The sequence below is a fragment of the Sphaerodactylus townsendi genome, linkage group LG01 (assembly GCF_021028975.2).
Source record: "Sphaerodactylus townsendi isolate TG3544 linkage group LG01, MPM_Stown_v2.3, whole genome shotgun sequence".
NCBI lineage: Eukaryota > Metazoa > Chordata > Lepidosauria > Squamata > Sphaerodactylidae > Sphaerodactylus > Sphaerodactylus townsendi.
Genome location: NC_059425.1, coordinates 90,979,813 through 90,994,437, shown reverse-complemented (window position 1 = coordinate 90,994,437; position 14,625 = coordinate 90,979,813). Strand labels below are relative to the sequence as shown.

General features: G+C 45.4%; 2 protein-coding genes across 4 annotated transcripts in view; both read right to left on the bottom strand.

Annotated features, from left to right (window-relative positions):
- The window catches only part of LOC125439029, a 105,083-nt gene extending 99,370 nt beyond the window's left edge, over positions 1-5,713 (bottom strand). For 2 of the 3 annotated variants that reach the window (XM_048507875.1, XM_048507889.1), the window contains exons 1-2: positions 5,617-5,713; positions 3,800-3,900 (exon numbers count right to left, since the gene is read on the bottom strand). In XM_048507875.1, coding sequence (XP_048363832.1) covers positions 3,800-3,883 — 84 coding nt within the window. In that variant the 5' untranslated portion in view covers positions 3,884-3,900; positions 5,617-5,713. The remainder of the gene's footprint in view (positions 1-3,799; positions 3,901-5,616) is intronic. The other variant, XM_048507898.1, reaches the window with a different exon arrangement.
- A 6,273-nt stretch (positions 5,714-11,986) lies between these two features.
- Positions 11,987-13,117, bottom strand: PRR18 (proline rich 18). The gene has a single exon (XM_048507848.1). It carries the CDS (start codon positions 12,943-12,945, stop codon positions 12,214-12,216), a length of 732 nt encoding a protein of 243 aa, XP_048363805.1. The 5' UTR covers positions 12,946-13,117; the 3' UTR covers positions 11,987-12,213.
- Positions 13,118-14,625: the final 1,508 nt, after the last annotated feature.

Genomic DNA, 14,625 nt, shown 5'->3' with positions numbered 1-14,625 from the left:
AGGTGTATGTCCACTTTAGGTCCCCTTTAGGGAGAAAAGGGAGATATAAACCAAGTAAATTGCATTACAAGGGTTTTTTTCCTTCACTCTCTTCTAAAAGATTTCTTGTTATTGGTAGGAACTAAACCTAGTACCACCTGTGGCTCACCTCTTCTAAAAGGTTTCACTCTCTTCTAAAAGATTTCATGTTGTTGGTAGGAACAAAATCCAGTACCTCCTGTGGCTCACCTGCTCAAGGTTTCCACAAGCTTACCTTTTTCTCCACTGTTCTCATTTCTGGTATCACAACCCAGTTGGCATTGGGAGTTATAGCAACAGAGGTTGTAAGGATGTAGTAAGCCACAGGAAATTGAAGGTTTGGCAATCTTTTGCTGTAAAAATCAGGGTTCTCATCCCCAGCTTTATACATGAACTAGCAGGGCACCCGTGCTTCGCTACACATACTTCATCACAGGCTCTCTATAAATTTCGGGGTGACATTCAACATAATTCTTTACAGTCTGTTTGGGAACTTTGGGGTGACATGCAGCATATTTACTCACAGCCTGTCTGTGGACTGATGGGTTTCACGTATTTTGCAGCACCTTCCTGTAGTTGTCTTTTTATAATGCAATGTGTTATTGCTCTCTTTCACCAGGTGAGCTCCCAAAAGACACTCGTGTGGAAGCAGCCATTGTATTTTTTTTGATGCAGAAAGGAAGCAAGTTCTGCACATTAGATGTTGATGAGTGAGAAGGCTGTGAAGAGGCTCAGGGTAGGGTTGAAGGGCAGGGAGTTGGACTGTACCACCACTGCAGCATCATTCCTGGGGACTCATCCCTCGCCACTTCAGAGCGCTACTCGACACCAAGCACAGGGTGATTGGAGGCCGAGAGCAATAAATTTGTCTCCACAGTAATCAATCTGATGTCCATATGCAAAACCCGACAAATGTTTAGTAATCCAAGGTGATAGTGTGGTTTGTAATCTGTTTTGATAGTATTTGGCTGTAGCGGTGTTGTTAACGTGAGGGTGGGTGGAGGAGTACTTTTTCACAGCCTGTCTGTTAACTTCAGGGTGACATTCAGCATACTTTTTTGCAGCCTGTTTGTGAACTTTGGGGTGACATCCAGCATATTTCCTCACAGCCTGTCTGTGGACTAATGGATTTGTTTCCAAATAGTGTTGTGGAGGGCGGTGGTAGAGTGCAGTTGGTGAAGGACATGAAGCTGGTGGTGTTGAACTGTCACCTTTAGAATGTTCATGCAGCATGTCTGTGGACTGAGCGGTTGGTTTGCCCTTAGAATGTTTGCGCAGATGACCAGAGATGAGCAGTTAAAGCAGTAAATAGGTAATAAATTGAGTGAAAGTGAATATTTTGGGAAATCCTTTCTTAGTGAGCACCTGGAGTACGTAAGGAACAGGTGTGCCAAATTTCATGTGTGTGGCTTCAGTGGTTTTTGAGTTCTGCTGATGAGTCAGTCAGTGAGTCAGTCCATGGTATTTTGCGTTTATAGATATAAACAGTTCTACCATTGTCACTAACAGTTTTAGACCTAAATTATTAGTTGAGTCAGAAACTATATTCATTATGATTTCCTTTGTACAGTACCTAGACTTTTAGACAGTTGATTAGATTAGACTCATACTACTGTTTTAGTTACTTTAAATATTGTTTAAGAAATATCATGATACAAATAAATTATCTTAAGAGCCTGGTGCCTCGAAAAATAGTTTAGAAATCTTAACTATGAATCAAAGTGAATGACAGGTATGTTAAGACCATTATTGGAAAGCTGTCAAAAGAGTGGCTCAATATCTCATCAAAACTATGGACTTAAAACTAAAGATTTCACCCTGTGAGAATCCACAACTAGTGGGATACATGGATGCAAACTGGGGTAAAAACAACATGAACTATGCATCAACAAGTGGATACATCTTCTTCTATGGAGAGAACCTGATAAACTGAACCAGTCAGAAACAGACTAGGGTGGCCAGATCAACCACAGAATCTGAATGCATTGCATCCAATAGTGCATATCAGGAAATGGAATGGATCATTGATCTACTGAAGGACTTTGGCATAGATGAATCTAAGCCAGTCACCCTGTTTTGAGGACAATCAAGCCTGCATCACCCTGATAAAGAGTGAGAGCATCAAGGAAAGAAGTAAACACATTGTGATCAAGATTGCAGCAATGAGGCAAATGATAAAGGATGGATTGATCAGCATCAGGTGTTGTCCTTTGGAAGAAGTGGTGGCCGACATCTTTGTGAAGCTGCTAGGAAAAATAAAATGTGAGAATCTTCGTGAAAGTTTATGTTTGCATGTTTCTTGCGACTAACATTTGAGAAGGGGGTTGTTGGGATTTCCAAGTGTCTGTCACAATTCAGATAGAAAGGGGTTAACTATGTGCATGCTAATTAGTTACTGAGGTCAGAGTTTTATGGCCAGTTCGTTGATTAAGCTATTGGTCAGCTAACCCCAGCATTGCCTATGTGAGACAAGTCATGTAGTCACAAGTTATAAAGTTAAGTATGTTTCTTTGTCTCACACAGTCAGAGCACACGAGGCACGATGCCACATTGTTGAGATCACCACAAGAGGTGAATCTCTGCCTTGCTAGTTAAGTGCCATGTGGGACCACATGGTGCTAAGCAATGTAACCAGCTGGTATTAGGATAGAAAGTTATTCTTTATTTTTTTCCATGTAAACCCTTCCTATTAGTAAGTAAACTCATTTATGTAAATAACCAGCAACTGTCTCATGGTCTATTATTCCGCTGCTCTGCTAAATATTAAGTTAAATAATCCAACATGGTGCCACTGCTGCACTGCTCCACCACCTCCAGAAGACTTTTTGACAGCACAAGGAGGCAGAACTTTTTCTTAAAAAAACAACTGCCAGAAACCGCTCCATAGGGGTAAATGGACTTACGCCACCCAAAAGGTACACCGTAACATACCTACATACGAACATCAGCTCCACCCCTGAGAACATCCAGGCCCACTCCCCACCCCCACACCAATGTCCAATCAGACATCAGCATAACTCCACAGTGGCCCCAGCTTCATGGTTTTGCCACAGTGGAGCTGAGGGGCAACTGGTCGCTGGTGCCTTTGCTCCCTCCACCAGCAGGGATGCCCCTTGCACCAGCAGAGGAGTCAAACGCATCAGTGTAGCCTTGTGCTAGCTCCACAACACGATGCAGCTCTCCTCCAAAGGACTGTGGTATAAAGGTCAACCTCTAAAATTGGCCCCAGAAGCAAATAGGAAGCCAGTGTAAATAGAATACAACTGGAGTGATATGGTCCCTATCACCATTTTGTCCCCTGGCCACCATTTCTCACCCCAAGAGGGATTTTAAAAAGCACAGAAACATGCAAACATACTTATTTCCAGATTTTCTTTTATTAAAAAGTACACTTCTAGCTCTTTTCATTACAAAGTTATAAAGGCAAGAGATTAAGCTAGGCTTAGAGAAAACCCAGAAACTTAACAAATGGAGTACTACATCATGCAGCTGATCCCCAAAAGAACACTACTGAAAGGAAGCCAAAGTTTTTAAAAAATGCATGTGGAAATAGCTGTTGTTTGCTTTGTAACTTACATACCCAGTAAATCTTTTAACAATGTACATTCACAGTCAGAAGAGGACAGTTTGCCGAACTTGTGACAGAACAAGAACATGCTTGTTCCATAGTGGAATTTTATTAAAAGAGAAAAAGGAAACACAACACAAGCTTATCCCAGAATTCAAATATAATTATTACAAATATCACATTGAAAAACATTCATGATTACTGACTCCTTACCTGATTCCTGCGATGAACTGGTAGGTAATTATCAAGGAGAGGAGGAAGGGTACTCTTCTTGTAAAGCTGAAAGCAAGCTGCCATATCGCATTACTGCTTCACTAATAAGGTGTTGTGAAAGAAAAGGCAAACAAGCTTATGCATTGCAGAACAAACAGCATTAACACATTACGTTAGAACTGCAGCAGAACTCTTATATCACCATCATGAAGAATATATATAAAGGCTTCCCTTCTAAACTGACATTTTATTTACCTGAGCATCTCAGTCCTCAAAGAACTGTGATTTGTGTGTGTGTATAAAGTGCTGTCAATTTGCAACCAACTTATGGTGAACCCTCATGGGTCTTTTAAGGCAGGAGAATTACAGAGGTGGTTTGCCATTGCCTTGCTCTGCATAGTAACCCTTATATTCCTTAGTGGTCTCCCATCCAAATACTCACTAGGGCTGACCCGGCCCTGATGAGATCAGGCTAACCTGGACCTTCCAGGTCACATCTGATACAGAACACACACATTCAAAGGGGTTCTCCAGTTGAAAGTAGCTGACTAAAGGCCATGTTGCAGTGTTCCAAAAGGCAAGCAATTGGACTGTACAAAATATTTCAGCAGCAGGAAAGGTGGATGAAGGAAGGATGATTTTCACCAACTTTTCCCCTTCCACTGCAGACATCATGCTGTTCTAGGGGATGGGGTCCATTGTCCCCCAGGAGTAGCAATCAGGAACAGCATTTTGGGCTGCAGCAGGATGGGTAGAAGTGAGGAAGCTGCACTTCATTGACAACAATCCTTCCATGAGATTAAACATTTAATGGAATCCAAGATATGGTTCCCCTTCCTCTTTTATAAACACAGCAATTTTATGAGATAACAACTGCCTGTGAGAGTCTGACCCCAGTCAAGACACTACTATACCATAATGGCTCTGTTTTTTAAAAAGTCTGAGAAACAGTGAGCAAAATGTGAAGAGTGCCTTTAGCAGCCTCACATATATCCCAGCTATATCTTCATAATCACAGAGCTGTTCCACCTAGTCCTTTGCATCCTGCTTGTGAGCATTCCAGAGGCAACTTGCAGGTCACTGTTGGGAAAAGGATGCTTTGAACTGCTGCTGCTGCTGCTGCTGCTATGTTGTTCACCACGTTTTTATCAAGCTTTTAAGCCCTCACCAACAACAACTACAATAAGAAAGGAATTCGTCATGCTAAAGGGTTACTCATCAAGTGAGCAGCAAGGTCACTGCTCAACACTAAAGCTCTTTTGGCCCCATCAGAGTCTGAAGGGTTCTTTGGTTTTCAGGCTTGTTTGTCCTGTGCCATTACACGCAGAGAGGAAATTTGTGGCATTTTAAAGACTAACCCATTTTATCCCTGTGTGTGAGAGAGAGGGGAGGGGGGGGGACTTCATCATCATCTGACAGGTCACAAAACTTTTCGATAAAATAACTTTTGAAATTTGTGGGACTTTTTTTGTTTCTTCAGCCTACTAAACCAGTGATTTCCCTGGAATTATTACCATCGAGTTTAGACTGCCTTGCTTCCGGTAAAAAAACATGCTTGGGATTTCGCGGCAAAACAGGCTTCACAATTCAGAAGTTGAGGATGCAATTTTTGCAAGACGTGTTCTGAGGAAAGTGTTTTCCAAAGAGAACCGAAATGATTATTCTCTTTGCGAGGGAAACCCCCCGCACCCGCCAAGGCGAGTCCCCCCCCCCCGCCCCCCCGGCATCCATCCGCTTGGCGACTTTTGAATGTTCCTCCCTTTTGAAGAGATTCGTCTCCTTCCACGCGACAGAACTCTCTGCAGAAATCAACTTACCCCAACGACGGGGCAGAAAGTGACGCAGTGAACAGGGGAATCGGCTCCTAAACCTGCCGCCGCACGGCAGCGGGGCGTCTGTCTCCTCAGCCGTCGCTAAGCACCAGCAGCTTTTCTGTGCCGCCTTCCTCTGCTTGGCCCTCTCACATGCAGCGGACGAGGCTTCGTCTGCAGCCTTCGTGTGTTGCAGCTCGCCTCTGGGGAGACTAGTCGTGCCCCCACCTTCCCACCACGTCAGGTGCAGCAAGCGCCCAGAAATTCGTTCTCCGACCACCCTAAAACTGGACGAACCGAGTGCCGCGCATATTATCTTGCCTTTCCTCCAAGGTGCTCAGCTAGGGCAACGTGTAATGATTTTCTACTTCTCCCTCTTTGCTTCAAAACAACCCTGTGAGATGAATGAGGCTGGGGGACCGTGACTAGCTCAGTCAGTGTCACTCAGCGAGCTGCAGGGCAAGCCATTACATCGTACCAACCTTTTGAACAGCGTGGAATCCGTGCACTCCTTAGCAGGGTTAGCATCCTTTAAAAACCATTGCCTTCAGTGGATTTAGAGGGTAACTGTGTTTACGCTGGAATCATCAATGGGGTTTACATATGCTTAAACTTGCATAACCTCTGGCTGCCAGAAATTTTATTACTCTTTAAGGAGCTACTGGATTTTTCTCTAGCTACCCCTGATCTTCTTGGTATTATTGCACAAGCTCCTAATGGGAGTCTTGCCCACAATAATAACATGGTGGAAGTTCTCCCATTTCCACATTATCTGCAAATGTTCTGATCTAGCATATGTCAGAATAGTTGCTTTGGTTGCTGCAACTGACATTTAAAAGCACAAATGACTTCATTTGTTGACACTACAATTATTCCTACCTTTCTCGGTCACACTCTGTAAAGCTCCACTTCTAGTTGTTGCTAGCACCCAGTAATCATGGAATTGTTTAAGAGGTCAAGCAGTCCTAGTGACTTCTATAAGCTTTCTCAAAACGAAGTCTCTTAAGTGTTTACACTGGTGTGGTCCAGTCTCATTTTTTCAAACTACTGTGAACTCAGTGGAGAACCACAAAAGTAATAGTCACTTTCATACATTACCTTTCATTCAGAATTACCTGATCCCTCATAACATATTTCATGATTAATTCCCCAAACTGGTAACTCGTGATTTGGACACATTGTTGTCTAAAGAAGAGAAACAGTTCGGGTTTAAACCTTTCCCCTTGCCTATAAAGAGACTCAAGGTGACTTACAAACTCCTTTCCCTTCCTCTCCCCACCATCAACACCTTGTGAGGGAGGTGGGACTGAGAGAGTTTTGATAGAACTGTGAATGGCTCAGGGGCACCCAGCAAGAACGTAGGAGTAAGGAAACAAATGTGGTTCACCAGATAGGAGTCCGATGTTCATGTGGAAGAGTGGGGAATCAAACACTTTTCTCCAGATTTGAGTCCATCTGTTCTTAACCATGACACCATGCTGACTCACAAAGTGTTTATAAGAAAGGAAAGATTATCTCTGTATTTTAATATATGCTTGGACAATTTCATGTTTATCACCATAGTTTATTCTGCATTAACAAGAAATCATCCAGTCATTACCCCCATTGTGGTGGCAGTTGGGACTTCAGACAGGTGGCATAAGTCCAATAATTACACTATTATTATTGTTTCAGGTATTAAAATATGATGGGCAGCCCCATCCGACGGGCCAGGCACTCAGCTGCAGCCACACTGACCCACTGACCTCAAGGAGGCTTCCCGGAGGCCAGGGTAGGCTAAAAATGGGTTTATTGGACTTATGCCACCTGTCTGAAGTCCCAACTGCCACCACAATGGGGGTAATGACTGGATGATATCGACTAACATTGGCTACTCCCCCAGTCATACTCCCAGATCATTGGCAGTGGGGGCACCGCATCCCACTGCTGAGGAGGGCCACAGCAGCTGCCCACTGGCAGATTCGCCCCTCCACCAGGACAAGTGCCCTGGGAAGACCAAATTCACCAGTGTGGCCCCACACTGTTCCCTCTGGGAGATCTCCCCCCCCCCCCCCATGCTTCATTCAGGAACAAAAGGAAGCTGTCTGGACACTCAATTGATTAACATGGTTACAAATAATGTGACATCTTCTCTGGTCTTATGAATGCTGATGATATATTAATTTTCATTACCTGATCCTAAAAATAGTTGAAAAGGAAGCAAATCCTGGTGAACATGAATGTTTCCTTTTTTAAACATTGTTTTTGCTATCACGTGATATTATATCAATTGAATACTGAATTTATTTTCTCTAAAGAATAACACTGAATAGGAGGTCATATGAAACTACTACTGTCTGTGATATTTGATCTGTGATGCCTCACTTAAACATTCACATCTCTATTGGATACTGCAGCCACCAAGTGATAAACATGCCTGCTCATAAATATGTACCTTGCTGCTGCTGCACAATACATCCCCTAGAACAGTGATGGTGAACCTTTTTGAGACCGAGTGCCCAAATTGCAACCCAAAACCCACTTATTTATCACAAAGTGCCAACACGGCAATTTAACCTGAATACTGAGATTTTAGTTTAGAAAAAGCGGTTGGCTCTGAGGCACGCGTTACTAGGGAGTAAGCTTGGTGAAGCAACCATGCAACACTTCGGACAGGTGAATCATGACCCTAGGAGGGTTTACTCAGAAGCAAGCCCTATTTCCAGCAACCAAGCTTACTCCCAGGTAAAGGATCATGCTTTAGTTCTTCCCATGAAAATCAGTGGGGTTTAACAGCGCTTAACAGGGTTACCTACACTGCTTTCCCAAAAATAGGTGTTAAGTTTAATGCTAATAATCTCCCTGAAATAATTACACTATTATCACACTGGGGGTCTGGCAGGGGGAGGGGGAGGGGTGTGTGGGGAGAGGGAAGAAAAACTTTTGCTTTCCAAAACCTAATAACCTCCCCCCCCCCCACACACACAACAAAATAGAAGTAAAAAGGCAGTCAAGGAAAGCAGTTCTAAGCAAGAATGCTGTGAAAGGGGTGGGATAACTTCAGGAAAGCTAAATTGATGGAGCAGCCATCTGATCTGTGGTTTTTCCTTCACATGTCATCACAGCACTTGACTTCCCACAAAAATGCAACAGGAACAGAAAAATAAAAGCAGTTGTAGCAAAGACCTTGTGCTTTTCAAAAAATACTAAATGCATCTCAGTTCCTCCACCCTAGGCTTGATCTGCCCAGGCGATAGGCAAAAAACTTGGGTTTGAGCATTTCCCTGGTGTTTGGAAAGGCACACGTTTTGTTTGTTCAACCCCTTGAGCAGCAGCAACCAGCCTGCTCCAGCCTCCAGGAAGTCCCGCGTGCACCGCTCTGCACCTCCCTAGCATCTCTGCCTCTGCTGTCTCTGCCCGTCCCCCTTGGGCAGCAGCCACCCAGAGCACAGGCACCAGGCCTGCCAGCCGAGTTCTCCCTGCTTGCCACAGTGTGCGCACATTGTGCCCAGCGGCCCAGTCCAGTCCAGATGTGTGTGGGGGGGATGATTTCCCCCCAACATATGATGAACTCTTTGTGCATGTGCACACAGAGAGGGCTCTGAGTGCCATATCTGGCACGTGTGCCATAGGTTTGCTACCACTGCCCTAGAATGTTCTTGCTTCCCGTCAAATCTGAGAACCTCCCTATTGCAAGGCTGCCGGGCCAGCCATATTACAACCTTATCTCATATACCACTGAGAGCCTAGACAACCTTGATACTCTATTCTACACTGGTACCAATATGCAAAAAGATAAATGGAGGTACAAGAAATAAGGTGATGTTGATTAACATTGGTGAACTTCAAAATTCCTCATCTACTCTCCAGGATCATGTAGAAAGCACAAGAAGTTCAGAGTACCTGACACAAAACAAATAGGAGGTTGAAGCCATCCTCACCTCCATCTGCTCTAAGAAATTCCCATCTTTTCAAGATCAAGCTGCCTTTGATCAGGACTGGGAACACCTGCCAAGGATTATGCTCATGGAATAGATATGGAATTGTTAGGAATATTGGTCTGACAAGAATGCAAAAAAAAAAGGTTAAGATATTATTCAATGCAAAAAATCCCATCATTCTTTATACCACTTTTGTTCATATGTTTATCTCAATCTTGAACTTTTCTAGGTTACTGATAGAAGCTATAACACACTAATTCATGCCTAAGCCATGGGCCACTTCCACACTAGGCACACATGTTGGCCACTTTGGCTGGGAACAATCACGTGAACTGGGCAACACTGGCATGGGAACTGCAAAAAAACAGACATCAATCATCTCCCCCACCCCACTCTGCCAAATTGTTCAAGCCAAGCAGCATGAACTGTTAGTCAAGCAGAGGAAGTTGCATACCACTCAGATAATTTCAGGAATGGTTATTAGCCTCCTTTAGTTACCATGTTGCTAATTTTGGTGAATACAGGTTATCTATTGCACTGAATGCCATTCTGTGAATACACTGAATTTAAAATAAGAATAAATAAAATAAGAATAATATGCATATGTACTGAGAAGATGAAACACGACAAGTATACTATGGCACATTCAGGACTGTTTTAGAACAGATTGTTGCCCCCACACAGGTAATCTTTGTGCACCAAAGCCATCCAGTCCCCTCCCAGTTTGTCCCTTTATGTGCTATAGTATTACCCCATATGAGAGTTTATGAAATGATAACCACCCCACATCCCCCCGATGATTAAAAAACACATTTGACTGTCTTTCAGATTCATCATATCCACTTACAATGCTGCCAATAGTTCTCTGTGAAGGGCAAGCACATTTTTAAATTTTTATTTTTAAAAACCCAAATAATTTCTAAAGGGGTGGGGGGGGGGGCAGCAGTCTAAACTAGACTTATCTTTAGAATGTCATTCACTCACAGTCGCTTATCTTTACTTTCCACAGTGCCTTTCTGGTCCTTTCTATGAACTGGTCTCAAGCGCCCAGTGATCCCAATCAGCAAACTTATTTTTATAGTCATTTTTTTTTGTCCCTGTGATGAGTCCAGTTGAATTACTTTGTCAAATGTACTGAATATTATTACCTGGGTGAAAACAATGGACAAAAGTATTTTAAAGTTAACAAGCTTATGTTCTAAAGCCAATTCATTTCAATAGAGGAAATATAACCCCACCTTAACAGTGGAAGCTTATGCATGTTTACTACTAGATCTCACCTTGTTGAATGGTGCTTAGATCCATATAAAAATACACTGCAATTTAAAATACACTGCAACTAAAATGTCTTTTAGTTGTGCCACAGCATTTCCAGGGATATGCTATTCTACTCTATTTTAATGCCTATGGAATGGTAGCAAAGATAGTCATATTACAGCATCATACATATTTCCTCCCAAAGAAGTTTTAACTGTTTATTTAAATAAATAGAAATACTACAAATGTACAAAATCACTGTGCTATTCCTTATTTTCAGTGTACCTTTTTTCAAAACATTTATCTTCACTGCTGAATGAGTTCTTATAGAATACATGTCTTCTTTTTTTACAATCATATTTTGTTACATAATCAAAGGCTGTCATAAATTTTGCAGTCTCTGGTCCAGGAAGGTTGGAGAAACCACAAGAAATGAGGCAAAAGAGATTCAGCACACACACACACACACACTTATTTAGTGTTAGTGAAACTACAAAGTGTAACACTTATATTTGGCCAGTCATGGTAAAATCTATGCAGTAAGAAGCTGAACTTCATGCAGAGTCTCATAAAGGAAATACACCTCATGTTCAGACATTCTTACTGCCAAGACTACTACAACTGGCTGCCTAGTAGTTTCTAGAATCAATTCATAAGATTTGAAGTAGTGCACTGCAGCACTCAAGCAGAAAGTTCAGCAAGTGAAACAAACTCCCATTCTAAGTATTGTCGAAAGCTCTCACAGCCAGAATCAACTGGTTATTGTGAGTTTTACGGGCTGTGTGGCCGTGGTCTGGTAGATCTTGTTCCTAACGTTTCACCTGCATCTGTGGCTGTCATCTTCAGAGGTGTATCACAGAGAGAAGTCCGTTATCCTGTTCTCTCTGTGATACACCTCTGAAGATACCAGCCACAGATGCAGGTGAAACATTAGGAACAAGATCTACCAGACCACGGCCACTGCCCAGAAAACCCACAGCAAACAATCCTATTTTAAGGTTTCCAAGAGTGCTTTTCAAGGCGTCTCATTTTCCCCTGCAGATTCTGGAGGGGAAAATTCAAGCCCATTTCTCTCGGCATCCTATCAACAAAGACAGAGAGCAATCAGTCTCCGTTTGTAGACCATTAAAAACATTTAGTAGAGCAATTCTGGTCAGAAAGAGAAAAGACTGCTTTTGCAATTGGCTATAAAGAGCTTCCAGGGTTCAATGTTATTTATTTATTTACGGGGGGAAAGCATATAAACACTAGACAAAAACTAAGTGAAGGAAAAACAAATCCGCCTATGGTCAACAGGTGATGATGGCCAGAAAGTCTTCCATGAGCGACAGAGGGAGAGCGAAGGGGATTCTCTCTCCACTCCCACGGGCTGGTCTGTTCCTTGTGTCAGGGGCTGAGGAAGGACCAGGGACCACCGGCGAGACCTTCAGAGGGTACTCAAATGAGGCAGGGTGTCCAGCCTGTCGCCCTGGTCCCGGGCAGCGGCGCTCTCGACGCCCCGGAGCCACTCGGTGCACTTGCGTACCAGTCTCTCGTCCACCTTGCAGGCCCCGGAGGCGTCCCCCGTCTCTTCCTCATACTCCACGTCGTCGTACCGGTGGCGCTCGTTCAACAGCGAGACCTGGAGCAGGGTGCGCCAGTCCCCGCCGGCGCTGGAGCCGGCCGCCAGTAGATGCTTGGCGGCATCGGGGGAGGCGCGTCCGGGGTTCCGCACGGGTTGTCGCCGCTGCTTCTCCAGGCTCCGGCGCTGCAGCACCCGGATTGCCTCTGGGGGGAGGCTGAGCGAGAAGCGCAGCGCCTTCTCTCCGCGCCCCGCTTGCGCAGCGCCAAGGCTCTCGCCGGAGCTCGGCAGCGTCCAGACCGAGCGTCCCCAGGCGGGCGACGGAGGGAGCCCCGGGGCTGCCGCTGCATGAGACGACGCGAAGTTTCTGCTGGCTTGGGCGGCTCTGCTGCGCGGCAGCTGCTTCTGCAGAGAAGCGCTGGGCCAGGAACTGGAGAAACCGCCGCCACTCCCCGAGGGCACCCCGCCACTTTTCCGAGGCGGCTTGGCGGGAGCCGAGGCCGCAGCTGCTGCCGGAGCCTTGCTCTGTTGCTGCTTGCGAGGTTGCGAGCGGGGGGCGGCAGGAGCAGCTGGTGGTGCGATAGGAGGCAGGGACATGGCGCGGCCGGAGGCAGCCCCCTTCTACCTTCCGCAGTTCAGCCCGACATCTTTGCCTCGCCGCAGGGAAAGGCGGCTCGACCCCTCCGCCCCAGAATTGCGATGAGCAGCTCGCCTCGGCGGTGCTGCGGCCACAGCCCGGACCCCGAGGATGAACGAGGCACGCGGCGGCTGGTTGGAGCCGAGAGGAGGAGCCGAGAGGGCACGGCAGGGGGAGAAAAGGGGGCCGGCAGGGCTGTTGCTGTGGGCGGCCGTCCGCCCCCTGTCAGTTCGACGCGAGCAAACAACTTCTCAGTTGGGCTTATTCCCCAGGAGAGAGCCCGACGCGAAACTTTAATTCAAAACACGGCTAACCGTGGCTGGGGGTTGAACTTGTGAACCTTGTCTACAGCCTGTGTCTGGGGCTGTTCGTACCGTCCGCGAGCACGGCTAGTCCATAGGCTCTACAGGTGCTGACTCGCCAGAGGGAGCAGCGCTGCGGTTGTATGAGCAAATAGCTTGAGGCTCGTTCACCTTAGGAAATCACCAAAATGTATACATCACTGTAATCCAGTGTTCATCTGTCAGGTCTGCTTGTGTGAATTCTGCCTCTGCTGCAGTTTTAGGTTTCATTACACAGCCCTATCTTTTAAGAGAGTTTTCACTCCCCTATGCATGTTTTATTCAAATATGTACATAGGGCCACATTTGCTTCATAAACTCAGGTCAGTATTGGGGTTAATGTTCTGTGATTTCTTGACAGATCTAGGGTGGTGGAAAGTGTAATCAAGTCTATAAATACCACCCTAGACTTAGAAAGCAGGAGAATATTATTTTGAGCATTCTCTACATTAAACATATACATACAAGGCTTTAAGGCAACTAGTGCTTCTAGCTAGTTTCCACTGGTGTGACAGCTGAAATTGTAGCGATTGTGAGTTGATTTAACATTTCCGAAAGGTGAAACTTGGGTGTGCCAGGATTCAACTCAAAACCCTGTTCAGTTGCATTTGCTGGTAATAACAAAACTGCAGAGTCGATAAAACATTTTGAAATAAACTATGAACAGCTCAATGCCTCTGCAAAACAAAAGACAGGCGAAATGTAGGCCATAATTACAGTGGGTTTGTGATACAAGCCATCTATCCCTTGCATTCTCAGGGAAAACTGGGAGATAAAACACCAAAACAAATTGCGTCCCAGGCTTCAGCCTGGGACAACATTGCAGGGGGGGAGGAAGGAATGCAAACCTCTCCCCCGCCGTCGAAAAGTTGGAGTTTCCGTCACGTGGCCGGGTCAAAATCGGCATCGCACGGACAGTAATTTCAGAGCAGCCTATATAAGGGCTGCATCGGCGGGGCCCGGCCTCTTTTCGAGGCCGGCAGGTTTGAAAGGAGGTTGCTGCTTGGGTAGCGTGGTTCCTTTTGCGGCCTCGTTCAGAGAGGGGATCGGTTAGCCGATACTCTGGGCATCTTCAAGATCCTTCCCACGCAGCCTTCCGAAGGGATCGCGTGGCTCGGCCAGAAGTGCCGAAGCTTAGCAGAGTTCCTTGAAGGGAGCCGGGGTTAGTGCTGGGACATTCTTTTCCCTACCCCCCCCCCCCCCATTTCCCGTCCGCTGCCATTAGTGCATACCGTGGGACTTTGGGCGAAGTCCGTGGCGCGCCGCTTTAATCGGGCCGCGCACTCCGCCTATTTAGCC

Bases quoted from the DNA above. Each gene is read 5' to 3' on its own strand.
- PRR18 (XM_048507848.1), bottom strand. From the start codon at position 12,945: ATGTCCCTGCCTCCTATCGCACCACCAGCTGCTCCTGCCGCCCCCCGC.